Consider the following 22,524-nt stretch of genomic DNA (forward strand, 5'->3'; position numbering starts at 1 on the left):
CATTTCATAAGTAAATATAACCTACAGATATTTTCTTCTTGATGCTGATTTTGTAAATCTGAAGTAGAATCAACAGAAGACATTTTAACAACATGTCACAGTAGAAAAGCACAGCTGTAAATTATACAATTACTGATGGCTGAATTCCATGTAGCTGCTTCAGTTTCAGTAATAATTAGGAACACTTCTCCTATTTCGCTTTTCCTATTATGAAAAGTCAAAATGTCTGCTGTGAAAATGACCTATATTGCAGGGAGGAAAAAAGAGCATAAGTATTATCTCTTAATATACAGTGTAAGTTTTTATCTGCTCATATTACTAACAATAGAACTGATAATTGTCAGAAACCTGTTTCTGAGTAAAGTATCATATCCATAAATCAAGAACAAACTATACTGCTAAATGTAAACTTTTAGTTTAGTTTAGTTTAGTTTAGTTTAGCTTATGCAGTGTTAAACCATTTCTGTAACACAAACTTTTAATTTCTTTTAATACTTCACCTGCCCACACATCTGTAGCTGCTGTATATTTAGTTATAGACTTTTGTTTACTGATATTCCCCTTATTATGCATTGTGCAATTGAGTGTTTTAAAAGCAGTTAATGTTCATTGTTTTAATAACAACAGTTTAAATCAAAAACTGAATACAAAGGGTCATTTACAGTCTGTGGTTTAATCTTCTCTTCACTGTACTTCACTCTCGTCTGTCTTAAAACAACAGCAAGGTACCCAAATGAACGCTGAAAGAGGTTTTCCTCACTGTAATTATTCCTCCTGTTCATTCTGGTTATTAAAAGATCCCCTTCAAATATGCCTTTTTTAACATCAACTGAAAGTCTATATTTAGCAGCATTGTTTGTTCTTAATGTCTTTATTGAAAGACAAAGACGTTTTCAACAATCATCAGTTGTTCTATTGTTAGTAGTATGAGCAGATAAAAACCTGCACTGTGTATTAAGACAGTGGTTCCCAACCTGGGGGTCAGGACCCCACAAAGGTTACTGGATTAATCAAAGAGGTTGTGAGAAAATAGGACAGGATAGGATACAGAAGACATAAAACATATTTTAGACACCAAAATTGTCTCTTTTTTTCACGCTTTCCTCTAATTTTTTTATTTAATTTCTGTATTTTACCACTTAAGCCTCTAAAAGTTATTCAAATAAAACAATTTAAGTCCTCTTTCTAGACCTGCAAGGTTAGTCGATTCATCAATTATTCCATTATCAAAAGATTAATCAGCAACGATTTTGATAATTGAATAATTGTTTTAGTCATTTTTTAAGCAAAAATGTAAAAAAAAATAAGCTGGTTTCAGCTTCTCAAATGTGATGATTTATTGCTTTTCTTTGTCGTACACGATGAGAAACTGAATATTTTGGACTGTTGATCTGACAAATCCAGACATTTGAAGATGTAACCTTGAACTGTGGGGAACTTTAATTGATATTTTTCACTATTTTCTGAGATTTTATGGACAAAATGATTAACCGATGAATAAAAACAATAATCGGTATATTAAATGGCAGACGAAACAACATGTGACGAGGGATCCCAGGTAGACTTTGCTTTATTTTAGGAGGTCAAGGCCAAAAAGGTTGTGAATCACTGTATTAATGTCTGTAATAGCTGTGTGTTCATCCCTCCACCGGTGGGCGGTAGGTGGTCACATGTAAAGCTTCTTCTTCCGGCGCTCATTTAATGTCGTCACGCCGTAGGAGCGTCAGTGGAACGTAACTCGTACAACAGCGGGCCTGTGTCTCCACTGTGAGCGCTGCAATTTTTTGTCTCTTCGGTGGAGGATTTGTCTCTACAGTCCATCACCATCATGAAACTCGTCAGGTGAGCGGTCGTGAAATGCATCCGTGTGTTAACTTTGGCGATATTAAATGAGAAAATTAGAGCGATGAGGATGGATGGAGTTAGATGTAAACGGAGAGGCGGAGACGAGGCGGGAAGCGGCGGACGGAATGAATGGGGGCTGAGTGGCGTTAGCAACGAAATGTGAAATGACCCGACAGATATACATATATATACACATTTAGTGGATACAGGAGTTGTTAAGCAGCTAGTTTTACTGTGCAAGAGCTAAAGAGTCGATTCGCATTAGCGTTTGCTAACTTTCCTTACAGTCATGGCGTTTCGTTAGCTGAAGGGCCCTCTCTGTCTCTCTCTTTTTAAGCTAAGTTATGCTCTGGAAACAAACTTAATTTACCGACATGTTAACTAGTCGGCGCCAGAAAGCTCTTCTAGCATGTGTTCTTTCATTTCAGATGAAATGGAGCTGTTTTGTAAGGTTTGGCCCGCCTTTTGTTTTGGTGCAGAAGGCTAGTCGCTAGCTAATGCTAGCTAACAGTCAAATCTCATGTTTTGAATTGCTAATAGAGAAATCCGTTCACACTGTAACCTCGTTCAATATGAATCCACAGGTTTTTGATGAAGCTCAGCCATGAGACGGTTACCATCGAGCTGAAGAATGGCACCCAGGTCCATGGCACCATCACAGGTGAGAGCTTGTTTTTAACAAATGTGCTGCAGCTCCTGCACGGATTGAACTGTAGCAATGTTAGTTTTTCACATGATCACAATCTTAAAGGACAAGTTCACTTTTTTTTTAAAAGTCTATCTTAAAATAACAGTCAGATGCACACATGAAAACAAGTTTTGCTTGCTGTAATCATTCCTTCTGTTCACACTGGCCATGAGAAGACCCCCTTCAAGTGTGCTTACAATGTAAGTGATCCACAAAATCCACAGTCCTCATTTGAGCAAAAATTGTTACAGTTTAAAATGTGTATATTTAACGACATTGACTTGATTTGTCTAATTTGTATGGCTGAAGCTTCATATTAGCTTCAGATTAACTTTTAAATACATTTTTGCACAGAAGGAGAATTGTGGATTTTGGCCCCCATCACTTACATTCTAATTACATTATGAAAGGATCCTCTAGTGATCAGTATGAACAGGAGGAATGATTACAGCAGACCTGTCAACCTGTACGCATTTTGATATCAAAGTACGCTGGTAATTTATGTAAGGCATTTAAAATGGATAAAGAATACAGTCGTGCCAATTGAGAATCAAGCTTGCTGATTGTTTCCTCTACCAATAAAAAAAAAATTATCAAAGATGTTTCACCTTGTACAGTAGCTTTTAATATCAGTCATGCCACACTGTGTCTCTGCAGGAGGCCTCCCAAATCAGTAAAGCTCATGTATTACTGTTTCACCTGTCATACTCTCAGATATGTCTGTTTGCTTGTGAGATTATATAGACTGGAAAGTTATAGTTACTCTTAATGTAATGAGATATAACACTCACATGTTTGATATACATTTGACGGACAAAACAGGCGTTCTAACCATGAATGCTTGTGAATCAACAGTGCTAACGGCATAGCTAGCAAGTTGTTGCTAACTTCGGGCTACATAATGAATTGCTGTCTTTTCAACTGGTGACACAGGTGTTTTAATTTGACCAATAAGTAGTGTAGAGTGCAAAATAGTCAGCAGTAAATTTAAGGAAGGCTTAGTTTTCTACCTGCTGCCCCTGGTTGCACGTACACATGAGAAATAACCTGGTCAGCTTTTCACTGAGGACACTTTGAAGTGAGGACAGGAAGAAGGGAAAAAAGTCACCATGTGATACTGATGGAGAGAACTGAGGAGAGAGAGCGGTATGTGCATGTGTCATAGTCTACTTTCAGGGACAATTTCAGACTAAAGACCAGTTAATTGGGGACAACTTGTCCAATTGGGGACAAAAGCCATGTCCACAGTTGGTAAAACAATGATTTTGGGGTCAGAGGTTAGGGTTAGTTTAGTGATTAGGGTAAGTCTCCAGGAAATGAATGTAAGTCTATGTAATGTCCCCAAACGTGACCTTGGTCAGTTTGTGTGTGTGTTGGCGCTGTGTGGTCTATAACTTTACCTACTTTAGGATAATTTCAAGGAAAGGAAAAACCCACATTGCAAATTCAGTACCTGTTGGGTGTTTGGTAATTTGCTTCTATAGTTTGTAAAGCCATATTCATATTCAACCTATATTGTTATCATACCATTAAGTAATAGCCTTCCTTTAATGACAACAGTTGTATTATTTATTTCTCCATGACCACATAAGTCTGTTTAGGCTGGTTAGGGTTTTAAAGCTACATTGTCATCAAATCATATTTTCAAAAAGTCAAATTGGCTTAAAGTTTTATTATTGTGGATCTATAAACAATAAAAACTATAATAAAGCAGCAGCAGAAGTGGGAGGTTAGTGTGTAGCCTAAATGAAATTGTGTTCCTTGGTAAGCTGTGAAAGACAAAACAGGCATAAAGACCAACTAACAGTGTTGCATCTGTAAATATTTTTGTAAACAATCTGTTACTGGTATCATGAATTTTCAAATATCAGTGCTTCCTTCACTTTTTTGTTTGACAGCTGCATGTATGCAAATGATGTATGGTAATGTGTGTGTGTGTATGCAAAATATGTACGACAATTCATTGTGTGAACAATGAATTATTGTTAAAGAATGAAAAGCAAATGGTACTCAAAGTTCATCCAGAGTTCACAGATGTGTTACAGCTAGAGACAAAATATTTGTTCATTTGGACACCTGTTGTTTTTAAGACACCCTAACCCCTTGAAAAATTGTGAACCCGTCCTTTAAGCTGCTAGATGGACACTTTCTGACGGTATATAAATGAAGTCTGTCTATCTGTGTGAGGTTGTTAATTTGGGTTAAAAGATGAGTTGTTTTGCTTTGAGGTGTATTAAAGAGGTCTGTGTGGAGGAATACATCGCAGAACACGCCAGCATTACTCAAACTTGATTGGTTTATATTCATGTTTTGCATCCCTGTTAACTTTCCTCCACTCAGGTGTTGATGTGAGCATGAACACCCACCTTAAGGCGGTGAAAATGACCCTGAAAAACAGGGAGCCCACTCAGCTGGAGTCACTGAGTATCCGCGGCAACAATATCCGCTACTTTATCCTGCCTGACAGCCTGCCGCTGGACACGTTGCTGGTTGACATCGAGCCGAAGATCAAGTCCAAGAAGAGGGAAGCAGGTGAGCAATGTCACAAAAATGGTGTCCCAGGGTGCTTTGGCAGTTTATTAATGCTTTTCATGACCTAAAATAAACCTTGCAGAGTCAATTAACTTTAGTTCTGGGCTCAGTGTAATGTTTCTGAGAGATGTCTCGAGTTGTTTTCACTATCAGAAGAGCAGAGTGTCCCAAAATATACACTGCTGAGCTTGACACTTGAAAGGCTGATTGAAATTTCAGCTATTTGAGGCAACTTATTTAAATTTTATGAAGTCTGCCTTTTGAAAGGACTGAGGTTTTGTCAATGAGCTGTAAAGTAATATTGGAAAATATGCACACTTCACTCGTGTTTTGCTGGGCTACTTTTAGAGAATCTCATATTCAAGCTCACAAATTTTAAGTAATTGTAGTGAAGTTGTAAAATACATAAACATTCCCTGAATTTAATGGACTTGAACTGAGTTGGCACCTGCTCGTACGTTGTTGGTGGTGAAATATAATCTGACAAATACTTTGCACTTTTCTATCATCAGTTTGCATTTAGGGAGTTTTAATTTTATACAGCCTAACAGTGGCTGGAATTAACCATAAAGTGTGTCCACAAGTTATTTGTCTTGTTTATAGTGTCAATGACTTTTTGCCCCACAAGCGTTATTTTCTGTTCAAATTTTGTCTTTTTAGTGAAGCCTGGGTTTTTCTTCATTAAGACAGATAATGGAAGTCTGTACTTTTTTGTGAGGAAATGTCCCACTTCTAATTGAAGTCCCTGGAGGATTTTTCTTTTCTGTGCATAATTTAGAAAAACATGACAATGACTTATGGACTGACACACATTTGTATCCTTTTTTGTGTATTTTCTCAAGTTGTGTGTGGAGTTCTCTGGGCTACTGTAGTCTTATACAGAAGAGTTTTTATTTTTTAATTTTTTTTTCATGTTTTGTCCACCATGCATGAAATACTGGACACCTATGATTAATTTTAAGTGCAGGACACTGTTCACAAGTTGATCTGGCTCATATCTAACACAACAACTTTTAAACAGCCTGAATTTGGAAGAAGGTGAAATGGCTCATTATCTTCACCTGTAACATTAACTATTTTTGTAAGAGGGCGTCATCTGACAGTTAAAATGCAATTGACTAATGCGACTGACTTTTTAACTAATCAAGACAAGTCTTTGATGAGAGACAACTCAATGTCATCTTCCCGTTTCAGCATTTGCTGTCACTACAAATAACCACAGACACATTCAAGTGAAAATCACAACATAAGGAAACTGGTTGAAACTAGTCCTGTACCTTGTTTACTTACCACATCTATTTGACAGTGATGTAAGTTGTGTAGGAAGATATCACTTAAGATTTTTTTTTAAATTTTAACACACTGGTTTGTATTTTGTGTATTTGTCTTCTGCAAATTATTTCCTCACCTTCATGTTTTGCAAGGTAAATGTTGAGTCTCTGTATACATCTGTACTTTAATCCTCAAATAAACAGTTAAAGTTTGACAAATGTTGCTGACAATCATTTATCTGTCTCTTTTCAGTGGCTGGACGAGGTCGAGGCAGAGGACGAGGACGTGGCCGAGGAAGAGGACGAGGCCGGGGCGGCCCAAGGAGATGATCACTGGGCTATAGACTCTCTGGTCACCACCTCACTGTTTTGTACAGGATTTTTTTTTTTTCAGAGGAAACGTTTTGTGAATTTCCATGTGTCTTTCTTTCTTTTCCCTTATTTTGTACATTAAAATGCTCCTTACGAAAGGATAAACTTGACTGTGTGTGTCATTACAACATTGATAACAGTTCGCTTTGTGTTTCAGTCAAGTGCTTTTTCTTACATTACGTTTTTGTTATATGACTGAATGTTTCCCTGCATTACTCCAGTATCGCAGTAATGTGTAGCTACAGTTGCTATTAAACAGCCATCAATTAAACTTGTATGGTTTGGCTAAAAAAAATCTGTTTTTGTAAATCATGTCTACATTATGGGACATCTTTATTATCAAGGAGGGTTAAGATTCAAATTTCAAATCTTATTTAACCTAGAAAGGTAACATTGACGTATGAAGTTAAATAGCTTAATTTAATTATTGGCGTGTAGAGGTTTCATTCAAAGAAAATACTGAATGGCTATGTGGATTGTGTTAGATGGTAACCCTAGATTTGCGAAAGATCTCGCGAGAGTTAGAACTTTAGGCCAAACTATGATATTTATCTAATCAAGTGGTGGCATTTTTTGTGCCTAAACCCAACCAAGCCTCAACCACAGCGTTGTCAGATCATAAAATGTAATTATTTTGTACAATAAAGAACAGTCTGCACAATGAATGAACATCTCGCGAGAGTATCGCAAAGGGTTACCATCCAGACAGACGCCTTTAAGATTAGTTTATGAGCCGGAAGTAAATAATAACGACACAAATAATAAATATTACAATTGCAACGCCAAGTAATCATAATTTGAAAGACCAAATGGGTCGAAACACGTATCCTCTGTAAACTGTTTGCCCTCAGATGTCCTCAGATAACAGTTACATCGGGCAGGTCGATGGATGTGACTCAGGGTTTCACTTTGAGACGGCTAGTTTGAATCCTGCGGCTAACGTGCAACTGCCGTTATCAACGAGTTAGCTCACTAAGCTAAATGGTGCTAAGACGGCCAGCTGGCCTAACATTTTAACCTGGCGACCTCTATGAAATATTTGGACTTTGGTTGGACTTGTTTGTGTATGTGTGGACTTCTACGTGTGATTGGACTCGTTAGTTTCAGTTCTTATGTCGCGGCAGAAGCACACATTAACAAAACGCTAAACATGTCCGGTGATACCGACGGTCGTTTCATGTATTTCGCTTTTGGGAGCAACTTGTTGAAGGAAAGACTACAACTGGCAAATCCTTCGGCAATATTTTGCACTACCGGCCGACTGAAGGTAACTAATCAGTGTGTAGAATAACGACGGTATGTTGTAGTTTTTCTATTACCAACACCGCGTTCAAGTACATGTAGAAATTACCAAACACACAGCAGGTGAGCTAGCTAGCTTGTGTATTTCGTATTCTTAAACACTATTTATAGTTCAATTGAGAGTGTCTGTACAGCAAATACAACACATAAACAGCAAACTGTAATTCATTGTGTTAATTGTGCTAATTTATTCGATGAATTAGCAATCGAAAGTGGAGACCGTGTCGTCTCTTCCTTTCACCCCACATTCATGAACGTCTCATTTGCCTCTAATTGTACCAAAGTGCACAGAAAGAAAAAAATAACATCAGAAATGAAATATTTAGTATGTTGCTATATTTGAGGCGACTGTTGGAAGATTATAATATATTATTGTATAACTTTGTTGTTACATGGTAGCGTATCATACTCGTTTTTAAGTTGATAGGTGCCCGCTAATATCAGGACATCTCAGAAAATCGGGGCAATAATCAAACTGTCCGCTGACACCGGTAACCATAGCAACAAAATGCTATATATATATATATATATATATATATATATATATATATATATATATATATATATATATATATATATATATATATATATACTCAACATCTCTCTTCATATTGGTACATTAACTTAATCTAATTTAAGGTGTACTAAAGTGGAAACAATTGACTTGGTGACCACGTCCTTTATTTTCTTGTATTTGTCCACCTAAATGACGTCAGTGCAGCTTTAATAGCCACCAGCTGCAACAACAGGGTCTGACTGTACTGTGTGTCCCAGCCATGCTGTGATGGTCAACAGCAAGCAGGCTCACTGGAAACACAAACATAGCACCCCTCTTTACATCACAGTGAAATAAAAGGCATTTTGTCACTGTTTTCAGCCTTTTGTCCTATACCCCCTACCCCCATCACCACCCCTGTGTGTATGTGTGTCTACAGGACTATATTTTGAACTTTGGCCTGTGGGAGAAACATGTGGACAACGCCTGGCATGGTGGAGTCGCCACCATTGAGTTCTGTCCAGGTGCAGAAGTGTGGGGGGTGATTTGGACTTTGAGCAACGACAACCTCAAGAGCCTAGACAAGTGAGATACACACTCGTATACACACGTTCAATTCAGTAGTTATATGTGTCATTTTAACTAACACTGTGGCTCTTCTTTCTGTGTCCTCAGCCAGGAGGGGGTGAGTCTGGGAAAGTACTCTCCAATTGAAGTTACAGTGGAGACTGATAACGGACTGACACTGTGCAGGACCTATCAGATGAACAATTTCCACGCCTGTCCTCCCTCTCCTCAGTACAAACAGGTGTGTGCACATAAACACAGACACACTGGTCCAAAGACAACAAACTTGACGTAAGCTATACTATGCTACGAATGACACATCACAGATTGGTTGATAATTGATGTGTGTTCCTGTGTTTTATAAAGGTGGTGTGTCTGGGTGCAGAGCAGAACAGACTCCCGGTGGAGTACCTGAAGAGGCTGGAGGCCATTCAAACGAACAATTACAGCGGCCCCTCGATCCTTGATCAGATCAAAACAGTTGAGAAGTAGTGACTGAAAAAAATATTGACTCTGGAAACCAGCAGCTGACAGAAACACTTACACCACAACATCCACTCAGTAGATGTTCTGAGAACCACAATAAGAAAACTAGAGTACAGAACAGCTACTGAGCGGACATTGTAGTGTATCAAGTTATGAAGACCAGAAAAACAAAAGTCCAGGTCAAAGTCCAGCAATTTCCAGAGCATTCAACTGCATCTCACAGTCATCATCATTACCTCAAGGCTGTAATATGTAATAATAAAATAAAAATAGTGTAATAATGATAATAAAATAATTGTATAGACGATGAGATGTGGCTGTAAGCTCTGGAAAAAAGCTAAAAAGTGGACTTAGTGTTCAGATTTGATCTTAATCAAACTACTTCCCAGGTTCAAGGTCAAGAATAAACTTTCACACTTACTTATGAAGTAGAATCAGCACCACTGTGTGGCCAGAAGTCAATATTGCATGCACTTAGTAGATGTTAAGTTAGACCCAAAACATACCTTGGAAGATTATTTTTTGTTATTGAGCAGTTAATTTGACAAGAAATGTGACAAATGTAGTTTAATTTTAGAGCCATCATAACGTAAGACCAAAATGTACGTGGCAGGTAGAAATCTGTTTTAAGTATTTCTCAGGGGAATATTAAAAACTGATGAAAAACCCTCAAGACTTGACTCTCATTTGCCTTTTCTGGCACATGACGCATTGCCTTTATGTTCTGTTCTTGCTGAGGAAGGAATAAAGAGCGGCCACAAGTGTTGAATGAATTTCTGTGTAATCCCAATTACACATAAAAGAAGTGCACGTCTCGGAGTGCATTAACGGATCTTGATTAAAAATTATATATTTTTTTTTATTATGGAATGAATAAAATTAATGAATCATTTACATAAAAGGAAATCGCTTTATTTTTTACAACACAGTGGCCCTGGACAGAATGAGAATTGTTCCTCTCCCAACATTTTTGACCCTCTAGGAATTATAGAAAATACTAGTACAAAAAAAAACAGCAGTCAGGAGAACAGAAGATATATGGTGACTGAATCAACACCCAATAACATATTTTATGTTTTGTCAAATCTCTAGGTAAATTTCCACAAGTCTATGCAAATGTCTAGACTACACAATGGCACAAATCATAATTTTGTCACCTACAAAACAAAGGCTCATGCAAGCAACGTGATCAGAAGCTTATTATAACCGAGTGTTTGTTAAATCTGGGAACTCAGCAACCCGACAACTCAAACGTTTGTACATTCTTAAGATTTTGGCTTCAGTACTGCAGCATTCACCTGCAGGAGTTGGTGAACAAGCAGCAATTTACCCTTAAAACTGTTAAAATAGAGAGGGAGGAAGTGGCGTGAACAATCTCAGTAAGGAAAAAACATGGTTGACAAACCAAAGCAATGAACGTGTGCACACGAGAGAAATAGGTCCAAATGTGTTTTTTAAAAACCCATCCATTTATAAAGGAAAGTATAACATAATACATAATCTATGTTGAAGTGTGCACTAAAGTCTTGATATTAGCAGGTAAACAATGATGTGTAAATCACAATTTTGTACAAACGGGTTTATATAAGGTTTGCAAAAAAAGAAAAAAGTGCGCATATCAGGAGCGAATCAGTGCTTAATTTTAAGTCAGTAGCCATGGATGAAGGACAGATTGTAACCAGCTAAATAATGTTTCAGATCAACAGTCTGACACCATTATATATCTCACAGACAAAAACATCTTCATTATCAAGGAGCATTTATGTGGAAATTAGGATCTGGACCACTGACGAGATACTGAAGTCAAATGAAGCACTATTGATGAAGGCTACATTAACAAACTGCCCTCAGTTACAGTTTACTTGTATGTTAGGAAATACACCTCATGCACTGCATGATAAACGTCTCTAGAGACTGAACAGAAAAGGCCATCATGAAAGTATCTGGGTTTTATTCTGTTTTAAAATCAGGGACATCTGTGCATCATTTACTGTTTCTGAACTCATTCATTCTACTCCATCTGTTCCCCATCCCTAACTTTCTCATTTCCACTTTCATCCATCGGTTCTGGTCCATCGTCACTCTTTTCCATCGATTCTGACTGCTGATCCGTGGGATCAGTGGGCCGCTGTTCTGGGATGAGGAGGTTGTGCTTGACTTTGCTCAGTTCTGTCATGTTGAAGCCGAGGAGAATGACAGCAGTGTTCCTCTTGAGACTCTTCATGCACTTGCTGCGCTTCTTGCTGAAGTGTGCTGCCAGCTCCGCTTTGGTGAGAGACAGTCTCCGGCACAGCTCGTCGGTCTCAGCTTTGGTTGCGTAAGGGTTCAGGTTGAAGTATTTGGATATGAAGTCTTTGCGCTCCTCGCTGCAGCGGCGCTCCACCGGAGTGGGCTCCAACACTAGCTTCACCGCGGGATCAGCTGGAACCTCGGGCTCTGGTGGGGGCAACAACTTCTCCTGCTCTCGCTTCTTGCGCATGGCCGCCTTTTCCTCTCGCTCTCGTTTGTTGGCCTCTATGACCTCCCTCCATGCAGCCTCCAGCCTCTTCTTAGACTGCAGCTCTGCTTCTGATTCTGGAGGCCTCTCAGTGGATGCAGGTGGAGCCACACGAGCTGGAGCTACAGTCTGTTTCATAGTCACACTCTGCGGCACTTGGAGAAAGTACAGTCCAGGCGGCTGACTGAGCTGCTGAGCTGGTTTTGGTGGTGGCTGCTGTGGTACTGCTGCAATTTTGGGTGGTGGTGGTGGTTTTGGTGAACACCGGCATCTCTGAATGTGGAGCATCACCGCCTGCTGGGTGACCTTTCCTGTGTACACACCATTGCAGTATATACACTTGAAAGCCTCTGTCTTGAGGATGGCATGAATGGTGGGTGCAACGAGGTGTTTCTGTTTCAGGTGCTCAAGGTGTTTGGATTCATCCTGGAACTTTTCGTCGCAAAAGGGACAGTACGCACTGTTGATTTTTGCAGGGGCTGGGCAGATTTCTGGTTGGCTGCTGGGCTGCAACTTAAAAAAGATCAAGTCTAGGGAATTTGTGACGAGGGCGAGATTGACCTCGTTATCTCCTAGGACCTCTTTTGGTGCAGTGGTGTGCACATCAAAATAAGGGAACAAGATTCCCCCAATACCTTTTGAGTAGACCCTGTATTTCTGCCTCAGGAAGTCACAGTAAGCCTTGCTTGTGGGATTGTGCTGTTTTACGTGTTCAGCAAGCTGTTTGATAGAAAAAAACAAAGCTGAGCAGTACAAACAATTCAGGCCATGCAGCAGGTGTTGGAAGACACTCTTTTCTGATAGTAGAATTTTGCACGTTAAACATTTGACAGTTTTGTCAGGCATTTTCTTCAGAAATGCTGCTCGTGCAGCTACGCTTTCTGACCTGGATGAAGTGGACTTTGTCTGGTGGGCGACTTCTATGTGCATGTCAAAGACATTGGAAGGGAAAAGTTCATTGCAGAGGGGACAAGTAATCCACTTCTTAGTTTGTGATGAAGAGTCACTTGAATGCTCAACAGGCTTGAGAGGGCTAACTGTGCTCTGAGAAACAGGCATTGCTACTTGGAGTGGAGCAAATGTGTATGTTGGCATTCCATTCACCTTATTGCCAGTAGGGATCAGGTGACTGAGCAAAGACTGTGACGTCAGCATGGTACCTTGTAGGCCGATTTGGTTTGTTTGATTTTGTGCGACTAGAGCAGGCTTAGGTACAGTCCCAGTTGCTGCTGCCACATTGGCTTGCAGTCCTGATGGAAGAAGGATTTGCTGTGTTTGTGGAGTCTGTTGTGGTGGAGCCGAAGCAGGAGCTAGGGCCACTGGTGCCTGTTTCAGAGACACATTAGACACTGTGGGAAGCTGGACCATTGATGGTCCTTGGGGCAAAGCACTTCGGAGGGCTATAGTGGCACCAGGCTGAAGCAAACCTTTAGCCTCAGCACTAGCTAGTTGCACTAAGGCTGACGCCTGAGGGGGAAGGAAAGCTTGGTTGGTTCCAGGGGCACAGATCAATGTAGTACTGTTCGTAGTTCCTTGTAGTTGCTGTAATGCCACCACGGTCCCAGTATGTTGGCCGTTGCTTGGTAAAACCAAGGACTTACTGTATATTTGAGGTTGCTGTGGTTTAGGAGCGATACTTGGGAATGTTACAAACACGCCGTTCCCATTAGGTGTTGGTTTAATAGTGTAGTTCTTGTTCTCATGAATCAAACTCTGCACCTGTGTGCTGACTGAATAGTGTGATGGCTCCACCAGCATGTGATGCAACATTTGGTCTAGAGTTCCAGTGTTCACCTTACACACCTTGCAGCAGTAGATCTTTACAGACGTAGTCCCTTGAACATGTAATCTGTAACCAATGTACTGTTCTGCCAAACTCTCAAGGTGCTTGAGAATGATGTGTTTCTTCATTGCAAAGATAGAAGAGGTTGGGAATCCACATTTTCGACACTGATACCTCTCACTTCCGCAATGCGTGGGTAAAGGCCCTCCCCTTGCCGACTGTATGTGCGTGGTGACTTTGGAATGGAAGAAGAACATGTGCTTCTTGAGCATCTTGGGGTGGCCGATGAAGAGGCACTGAGAACAGGGTGCCAGCGCACAGAACGACTGCACATAACCATGGCAGCGTGAGACGTGGCTCCTGAAGTTGTAGATGTTTTGTGAAGAGTACTTGCACATGTTGCAGCACAGAGCTCGAGACCGATAAGGCCACTGAATAAAAGAAGAGGAAAAAAAACAACAATCAGTTATTTCAGATAAAGAATGAACCAAGTGAAATATTGCAGCTTCACTGAACAGATGGGAAGGAAAAAGACAAACCAGAGTTGTATACAAAAACTCTTCAAGGTGTATAGGAGGATATAATATTTACACCACCCTACACCCTACACATCTTTAACAATATAAATGACAACATTATGGAATGAAAACTCTCATCTTTGAAAGGGCATTGAAATCCACAAGACGAATATGGCCAGTCAGGGTGCAGACACACCGAATCAGGTGACGACACATCTGGACACAACGGACCACTGAACGCTCCAGCTGGTGGTGACATACTGTGAGTTGGGCAGTGCTTGGTTTTTGCTCTGGTGGCCACATCACAAACTTTTTCATTTTACAGCTGAACAGTACACTGAAATATGTTTCTGAAAACATTTGAGGCATAAAATAGGCAACGCAGTAACAGAATCTTATCATATTTGATCAGCACTGCCTAGTTTGACAGTTTGATCTGAGTTTTGCAAGCAGGCTGTGTTGAGCTGGACGGACCTCATTTGCATGAAGTGGAGGTCGAGTTGTGATTATGCAAATTCAGATACGGTGGTTGGTCAGTCAACTCGCGGTGCCGTATCCATCATGCACCATGTTGCCAGATTGCCTGCTCTCCATAGAGACTGAATGGGATCCGTCGATTTGACATCCGTCAACGGATCCAGTGTGTCTGCACCATGGATGTATAAAGAGAACTGGATACAGGAAGCGCCAGGCTGTGAAGCAAATTTTACAGTGGCCAAACCATGTAATTACAACGTCATGTGATGCATGCTGGCCTTAAAAAGACTTGTTTCCAATAGACTTACATCGTGAAAGAGATGTCTGAAAACCAGCAGATACATTTTTTTGAGTATCACAACCTCTGCGAAAAGGTTTGTGTCACTATTAGAATTTGATCCATTTGGTCCGATCACATTTCAAAACTCTACAAGAGCCGCAACAATTGAATAGTTTTATCCCCATTCAAGTTAGCTGCAGGGCTAAACCAAAAGTTAGCCGTCTCAGCTGGTGAAAGTCTCTAGTGAACACGCTCCATGGATGCATTTGGGCCATAGAGCGGTGCAGTATGTTTTCATACATACATCTTTACAGCAGGAAGCAGCTTTTTTGGCGTCATGCGCCATGGAGCAACTTAATGAACGGGGACCCGTCTCCGACGCTGTATCCAGTTCACTTTATACATCCATGGTCTGCACCGTAACAACTGAATAATTCAACAGAACCAAAATGAAACAAAGCAGAAATTTGTTTTTGTTTACAGCCATTTATGATTAAAAGTTGTCAACAAGAGAAAAGTGTCATATTCACCTTTTTCCGTTGTATGCTGTTGTATCCATCTGTGAAATCAAGCCACTCCGTTTCCCCAAAGGCTTCATCATCTGCATCTTTCTCTGACTTTTCATTGAGATCCTGCACAGTAAATGGCACAAACAAATAATTAAGTATATGTAACAGTACCACAATGTGAAGCATGTCCTTAACCTTAGTGCTGTTGATTTGTATTGCATTATACTGATAGGTGTTCTCCACCTCATTTAATGTATAGCAATGAGGGTATAATTTTATCTGGGTGTACCTAATAAATTGGCAACTGAGTGTACAGTATATTTCACATATATAATTTTAAACAGAAAACTTATTTTCTAACTACAGCTATCAGATAAACAGGGTTGAGTAAAAAGTAAAGTGATTCCCTCTAAAGTGTAGAAGGACCAAGTCACACAAGATGCACCTAAAACCATACTGTATGTAGGTAATGTTCATATTTGTGTTAAACCTGTGTGCTCATAGATGAAGTGTAATTTAGAAATAAATAGTTGACACAGGTGGAACTGTGTCCTCCTACAAGAGTCATCATGCCAAAAGCTACAGCTACAGTGTAAAATCTTTGCAATCTGAAATGTATTGAGGTATTTAATTTGTCTGAACAAACAAACCAAGTACTGCTGTTGTCAGTGAACCATCTGTTTCCCAACTTGTAGCTAGAGGAGAGTGACATGGACAAAATATTCACACTACATATAAATACCCGACAAATCAAATGTTATTTTATCATATTCATGCAAAAAGAATCTGTAACTCAAATGTCAAAAAGTCAAAAACAGTCCAGCTCACTGATTTACAACATTACTCACATTTAGCCTAATCTCTGAAAATCTCAGTTAACAGATGACATCATAGTGCCCAACCCCACTTGTTGCTATAACAACCAAAGAAAAAAACCTTCTGAATGGCCTTGTTTTAATGTGATGAACATCATATCAGATTCAAATCTGATTTTAATGTCTTCAGATGAGGGTTTTCAAAACAATTATAACCAAACTTTAACATTATTGACTGTAAATTGATCTTTGAAACAGTGTAGCTGTTGCTGCTGCAGTCTGAGTTGACTGCATCAATCAACAATACTGAAACATGACTGATGTTATCACCTTTAATGCTTATTTATTGTCACAATAAATCTATTGAATAACATTATGTAGCTTTCTTTAAATTAAACTGATGCAAATAACGAAACATGCAAGGCTGTAATTCTTGACCCATATTTTTCATACAACTATACTCATCTTTTGAAGCTTAAACTCTAAACCTAAACTACTAAAATGTCAACAGACCTTTAGTGTAATGATGGTTGGACTATTTAATTGAACAGACACATTGATGATTGACTTAAATCTTCACCAATAGTCTCTGTGTGTGCAACAAAATGAACACAGTGTTGAAAAAGCAGTGTAACAGCAGAGGAAGCGACTATACACAAATAATACCGAAACTGGCTCATTCATGTTGCAAGTCTATTTTGAGTCATCATCCTCTTTTATGTGAAGTGTTACACTTATGTACTAGCCTCTGGTCAGACCCAAATCTAAAAAAACAGGATAAAACATACCTTCAGCAGATTTTGGCAGTCTTCCAGGCCGATCTCACCAAGGATGTTTTTCACTGCCTTACGTGCCTTTCGGATCTTCTCAATATTTCCGACCGGAACCTGATACATTTTTCCTCACGAGCCTTATGGAAATTAATGTAAAAAAACAAACAAAACAAGTTTTAATGTTATGGATCGTTAACACAAGTGCTCTGAAGCTATTAAATATATCAACTACATCTTTTGTTCTATGTATTTAATGTACATCCAAATGTAAAGCACAGCGGCACCACAACCTTTCCCAACTTTTTATAATGTGAACATCTATCAGCAACTGACGGATAAATGTTCAAATTCACCAGCCACTCAATAGTAAATCATTATTTTGTGTCTGAAATCTATCAGCCACTTTCATATTTTCTCAACATTTGGCTGGTGGCTGGTGCTAATTTCCCACCCTGCCTAGAAAGTAGTGACCTTACGCTTGAAGCAGACTACTCGATGCTGTATCGACCTTTTAAGGCAAGATGTTTCCAGGGTTCCCACACCTTCTTAAACATCTAATTCAAGGAATTTCTAGACCAGATTCCTTCAAATTCAAAGACCCAACACGGCATAATTTGAGACACAGATCAAAGTTAATTACTGTTGTAACACAGAATTTTTATATTGCGAACTATCAGGCTTTACAGAAGCTCACAGACTATGTGGTCTCTGGCCTTCTCTAACACAGCAAAACAATATTCTATTCTTGCACAAAACATATTTATATTCAAGCACTTTCAATGACCCATGTCTATTTATATCTGCTTTCAAAATCTTTCAAGGCCTTGATTTTTTTTTTCTCAAATTCACTCACTTTCAAGGATTTCAAGGACCCCTGGGAACCCAGTGTTTCAAGGCCTCACTTCACCACACCAAAATAAATAAATAAATAAATAAATAAATAAATTTTAAAAAAAAATCACGTGACCACACCAAACGAGGCCTCATTACGTCACACAAGTGTCAGAGAGGTGTGGCGCTGGTTTTGGGTACGGGACGTGCTGGAACTGGAAACTAATTCCTTTGTTAAAGTCACACATGTACTAATAAACATGTAAGAAATTATTTCTAAAGCAAAAGGAAAATTACTCCATGTGGGAAATTTGTGTGGAACTCTGATTTTTCTAACATTCAATGGGAAACAACACAGCTTCTCCCATATAAACTACCTTCTACCAACAAACTGAAAGAAGTAAATTACAAAATTGTGCATAATATATATCCAACCTGCAAATTTGTCTCAAGATTTGTGGATATCGATAACACATGTGATTACTTTGACACTCAAACCTATCATTCAATTAAGCTAGAAGCCAAGGATATAATACTATACTATGAAAAAAAAAAAAAAGACTGTCAATTTATTAATGTTACTGGGAAAATTTCACATCTATAAAAAAGTTCTCAAGGTCTCACTCATCGTTTGAACTTGTCATGATTTAATTTAGAAAGTATTTTGAGTCGATCAACATATAAACAATAAGAAATGTGCACATACAGTTAGTCTGCTCCAAGATTTTATTGCCTACCTTTTCTGTTATTTTTATTTATTAATTTTACCCTTTGTCCCGTTACCATGTTGAATATATGAACAAATTTGAAAGTGAAGTCATGCCTGTTATGTTATTTTTATTTCATTATGATGACTAAGTCTTTTCTGTTATTGTCTAAATGTCACACATGTTGTAAGTGACGGTTTAAAGATTAAAGAGATGAAAAAAAACAACAACCATGATATCTAAAAAAAGAGCTGTAGACTGTTTAAAAGTGGTCCGTTTTAATAATATAGACTGTGCTGAACAAAATAACAATAATGAAAGCAATAAAAACCACTTATAATCTGACTGTTTCATCTCGGTCTATTTCAACCACACACCTGTAATATCAATAGTTGCCCAGTAGATGTCTTCATTATGACTGTACCAAATGCTACCAAACAGTGAACCATTTTCAATGCAATTGATTTCATATTGATTCAATGCTCTCACATCACTAGACAGTAACCACTATGAGAATAATTGAAGAATTTAATTTCCACTTTTTACTACTTCCTCAAATACTGCAGTTTAAAAGGAGCATGAATGCAGAAATATAGAAAAAGATTAGAAAACAAACAAATGCCAAATGATTGGAAGAATGACAAAGCCAAACATAAGCAATGCAATTAGCTGTGGGCAGTTAATATATTCAGTGTGTGAATCAACCACCTGAGCATGAATTTCAACAAGCCTGTCATCTAATCCTGGTTAGAAATAAAGTCATAAACTTCCCAGATGTTTGAGCTTTCACTACAGGCCACACTTCTAACAAAACAATAAATAAAAGAGATGGAAGATGTAACAGTAAACATAGTAATTATGAAGTCACAGACAGCATAATAACAATAATAACACCTTTGGACATAGAGATAATTTGCTATAAAAAGATAGAAAATCACAGCATGGCTGTACATGGACACCTGCATGTGCAGCATGGTAAATAAATAATAATAATTACTGTGCAACAGCTGAGTCCAGTGTGATATCCACGATATCACACTGTATGTCTATGCATGACTAATACATAAATACTAGTCATTTACTGTTGCATAAAAGAGGGGAAACGTATCTTTTCGGCAGCTGAAAGTGCGCGTTTTGATTTAGTTCACCTGAAATTTGTCCCTGCACACATTTCCCATCCATGCTAACACTGCTGTGTGCATGCTGTCCATGCTGGAGTCACTAAAAAAGCAGCCTGGCGGCACGTTGACAGCAACAAGCCGGCCGGGCCACGCCGCGTCTTCCTACGTGAGGATGCCCAGAGCCTCCTCATAGATATTTACCTCGTCCAGTTGTCCGTGTAGGTTAACGTTAGTTGTCGCTGTGCCACCTCCGACAGAGCTAACGTTTTCCACTTCCACCGGCCCGCAACTGTGTGTGTCGGTGAGCTGCGTCTGCTGCCAGTGCTGCACGGATACTCATCCGAGCAGCATCCTCCGTCCACACACACCGCCGTAACAAAAGCTGTAGTCAAATATGGTGAGGTGATTTTTACGAGCGCACTCCGGAGATAAGTTATTTTGAGGTCCTGCTTTTGTCCCTTTCTTCCCTCTATTGAGGAAAAAAAAATGGCGCTCAAGTTCAGGATCTGACGTAGCTGCCCTCATTTGCATACAGAACCAACTGACCAATAGGAGGCTTCTGAGCCTAAAAACTATATAACTTTTTATTCTTTTACTCATACTGTCAGCCGCTGTTTCAAAGTGTCCTGGTGATGGATTTGTCATTCAGTTTCTGAGTTTCATGTTGTACCTGGCTTGTTAATTGGATTTTTGGGTTCTGCTACATATAGCTAGGTCTGGGGGCGTGGCTACTGCAACCCCTAGTGGTCGTCACGTGGTACATGACTAAGGCTGACCAATAAGCTGTCGAGAAAATGAGCTAAATGGGCGGTCCCTTTATTGTGACGTCATATCATGCTACTTTTTTTAGCCAATTACATTGATCCAGCAATTTGATGGGAGAAGGAGTGAAATTGATAGGTTATAAGTATTTTGGCTAGCATAGCTTAATGATAAATACGCAATAGGGGTATTTACTGATTTTAAAAAAACATTTGATAATATAGATAATACCGTCTAATTTCTTAATTACATACGTACATACGGTGCGAGAGGAGTAGTTCTAAACCAGTCAAGCCACTATTTAGATAACAGACAACAATATATACAGTTTGCTGGTAACACATCTGCGTGTATGAAGATTGAATGTGGAGTCCCACAAGGCTCAGTTTTGGGGCCTAAACCTTTTTATTTTGTATATCAATGACATATGTGAAGTGTCAAAGATATTGCAGTTTGTTTTGTTGTATTAGTTCAGGAGATGAATTAAACGCGTTAGCGGAAAGCATTGTAAATGTAATGGTTAAACTTAAAAGATGGTTTGATGAAAATAAATTATCGTTAAATTTGAACAAAGCTAAGTTTATTGTTCGCTAATCAAAAAAAAGATGAAAAAGTAAAAAACAAAAGTGTCTAAGAATTTTTCTGTTTTAAACAAAAGAAGGTATGTTAGATTACAAGGCAATGTGAATTCTGCACTGCCATATTTTAGTCAGTTTAGTTATTTTAGTTTGCGGAAGTTTGGGGCTAACATGTACGTGAGCAACATAAAGTCATTGTTTATATTACAGAAAAGAGCAGTACGAATGATTCATAAAGTGGATTCAAGAGAACACACCAACAGACTTTACTAAGTCAGAATGAATAATGAAATTTAAGGATTTAGTTGAGTTACAGACATTATTAGTTACGTTCAGGGCAAAAAACAGAATATTACCAGAAAATTTACAAAAGTTGTTTGTTTTTAGTTCAAAGGACGAGGACCATAGAAGGAAATATAATTTTAAACATCAGTGTGCGCGGACTACTTTACAGATGTGTATTTCAGTTGTTGGCAAAATTAGATTTTTCTTCTCCCTGCTCTTTTTCAGTCATGGCATGTGTAAACTGAGTTGTATTTTTCATCATAAATCACTTTTTTTTCTTTCTGGAGCTGTGCATTGCCATGAGCGGAGCAAATAAGTGATGTAGATAAAACTTTTAGCAAATACAAAAAAGTAAACAGCTCTCCAAGGCAGAAGCTACACCCTACAGGCAGGACTGCTGACGGCTGACTGAGTTTCATGACATCATCTCTAAAGCCAAAGTAGTGAAGAAAGGGACCATTCATCGTGTGTTTCCCGCCTGTCAAACCAATAAGAGGTTATGCAATTAAATCAATTAGCCACCAATCAGAATCAACCACTTATAGTTCAATTCATACTTGAATCAAGAGTTACTCCTCCTGCATATATCTGCAAATCTATCAACTCTGTGTTGTAACTTCATCATTACAGTCTGTTTGCGAGTGTATGCTTTGTTCCTGGCAGACTAATGAATGGTTTACTATTTCTTTATTTGAACACATTTTCTGATCTGAATCACATGCAGTAGCATAAGAAAGTACTATATGTGAATCCTGCACTGACCTATTAGCCTTATTCTCAATCTAAACACCACACACAGTCATCACTTCTCTCCAAATTTAAGCACAAGAAACTTAATTTTAGCTGTAGTAGCTCCTCTTACGGCCATGTTTTCCTTTTTCCTCTCTCACATACAAAACCCAAGAGATGTTTCAGTGGTCGTAAATAATTAACAACAAGAGAAATGTCAACCTGCAACAAATTTATCCAGCGGACATCAGTGAGGGTTTGATGGCTTCATTATGCTCACATTAAACATGTATGTATTAA

The 22,524-nt window shown here is 38.8% G+C and overlaps 3 protein-coding genes across 4 annotated transcripts; 2 read left to right on the forward strand and 1 right to left on the reverse strand.

Annotated features, from left to right (window-relative positions):
- Nucleotides 1–1,692: 1,692 nt before the first annotated feature.
- snrpd1 (small nuclear ribonucleoprotein D1 polypeptide) lies at nucleotides 1,693–6,813 on the forward strand. The gene is made up of 4 exons (XM_067613080.1): nucleotides 1,693–1,842; nucleotides 2,430–2,506; nucleotides 4,874–5,065; nucleotides 6,590–6,813. Exons 1-4 carry the CDS (start codon nucleotides 1,829–1,831, stop codon nucleotides 6,664–6,666), a joined length of 360 nt encoding a protein of 119 aa, XP_067469181.1. The 5' UTR covers nucleotides 1,693–1,828; the 3' UTR covers nucleotides 6,667–6,813.
- Nucleotides 6,814–7,435: 622 nt separating this feature from the next.
- ggcta (gamma-glutamylcyclotransferase a) lies at nucleotides 7,436–9,810 on the forward strand. Its single transcript, XM_067613078.1, has 4 exons — nucleotides 7,436–7,975; nucleotides 8,946–9,091; nucleotides 9,182–9,314; nucleotides 9,440–9,810. The coding sequence occupies exons 1-4, from the start codon at nucleotides 7,739–7,741 to the stop codon at nucleotides 9,563–9,565; spliced, it is 642 nt and encodes a 213-aa protein (XP_067469179.1). The 5' UTR covers nucleotides 7,436–7,738; the 3' UTR covers nucleotides 9,566–9,810.
- Nucleotides 9,811–10,455: 645 nt separating this feature from the next.
- adnp2b (ADNP homeobox 2b) lies at nucleotides 10,456–20,504 on the reverse strand. 2 transcript variants are annotated; one of them, XM_067613075.1, is made up of 4 exons: nucleotides 20,072–20,504; nucleotides 17,227–17,348; nucleotides 15,645–15,746; nucleotides 10,456–14,270 (listed from the first exon to the last, which is right to left on the reverse strand). In XM_067613075.1, exons 2-4 carry the CDS (start codon nucleotides 17,332–17,334, stop codon nucleotides 11,571–11,573), a joined length of 2,910 nt encoding a protein of 969 aa, XP_067469176.1. In that variant the 5' UTR covers nucleotides 17,335–17,348; nucleotides 20,072–20,504; the 3' UTR covers nucleotides 10,456–11,570. The 2 variants fall into 2 exon arrangements, with proteins under 2 accessions (XP_067469176.1, XP_067469177.1); XM_067613076.1 differs by lacking the exons at nucleotides 15,645–15,746; nucleotides 17,227–17,348; nucleotides 20,072–20,504 and adding an exon at nucleotides 15,419–15,522.
- Nucleotides 20,505–22,524: the final 2,020 nt, after the last annotated feature.

This window comes from Thunnus thynnus, chromosome 15 (assembly GCF_963924715.1).
Source record: "Thunnus thynnus chromosome 15, fThuThy2.1, whole genome shotgun sequence".
Classification (NCBI taxonomy): domain Eukaryota; kingdom Metazoa; phylum Chordata; class Actinopteri; order Scombriformes; family Scombridae; genus Thunnus; species Thunnus thynnus.

Excerpts from the sequence above, each read along its gene's own strand:
- ggcta (XM_067613078.1), top strand. The coding sequence starts at position 7,739 with ATGAAATATTTGGACTTTGGTTGGACTTGTTTGTGTATGTGTGGACTT. Across the intron at positions 7,976-8,945 it reads GCACTACCGGCCGACTGAAG|GACTATATTTTGAACTTTGG; the intron begins GTAACTAATCAG and ends GTGTGTCTACAG. Across the intron at positions 9,315-9,439 it reads CCTCTCCTCAGTACAAACAG|GTGGTGTGTCTGGGTGCAGA; the intron begins GTGTGTGCACAT and ends TGTTTTATAAAG.
- adnp2b (XM_067613075.1), bottom strand. The coding sequence starts at position 17,334 with ATGTATCAGGTTCCGGTCGGAAATATTGAGAAGATCCGAAAGGCACGT. Across the intron at positions 15,747-17,226 it reads ACTGCCAAAATCTGCTGAAG|GATCTCAATGAAAAGTCAGA; the intron begins GTATGTTTTATC and ends TTTACTGTGCAG. Across the intron at positions 14,271-15,644 it reads ACAGCATACAACGGAAAAAG|TGGCCTTATCGGTCTCGAGC; the intron begins GTGAATATGACA and ends TCTTTTATTCAG.
- snrpd1 (XM_067613080.1), top strand. Across the intron at positions 2,507-4,873 it reads GGTCCATGGCACCATCACAG|GTGTTGATGTGAGCATGAAC; the intron begins GTGAGAGCTTGT and ends TCCTCCACTCAG. Across the intron at positions 5,066-6,589 it reads GTCCAAGAAGAGGGAAGCAG|TGGCTGGACGAGGTCGAGGC; the intron begins GTGAGCAATGTC and ends GTCTCTTTTCAG.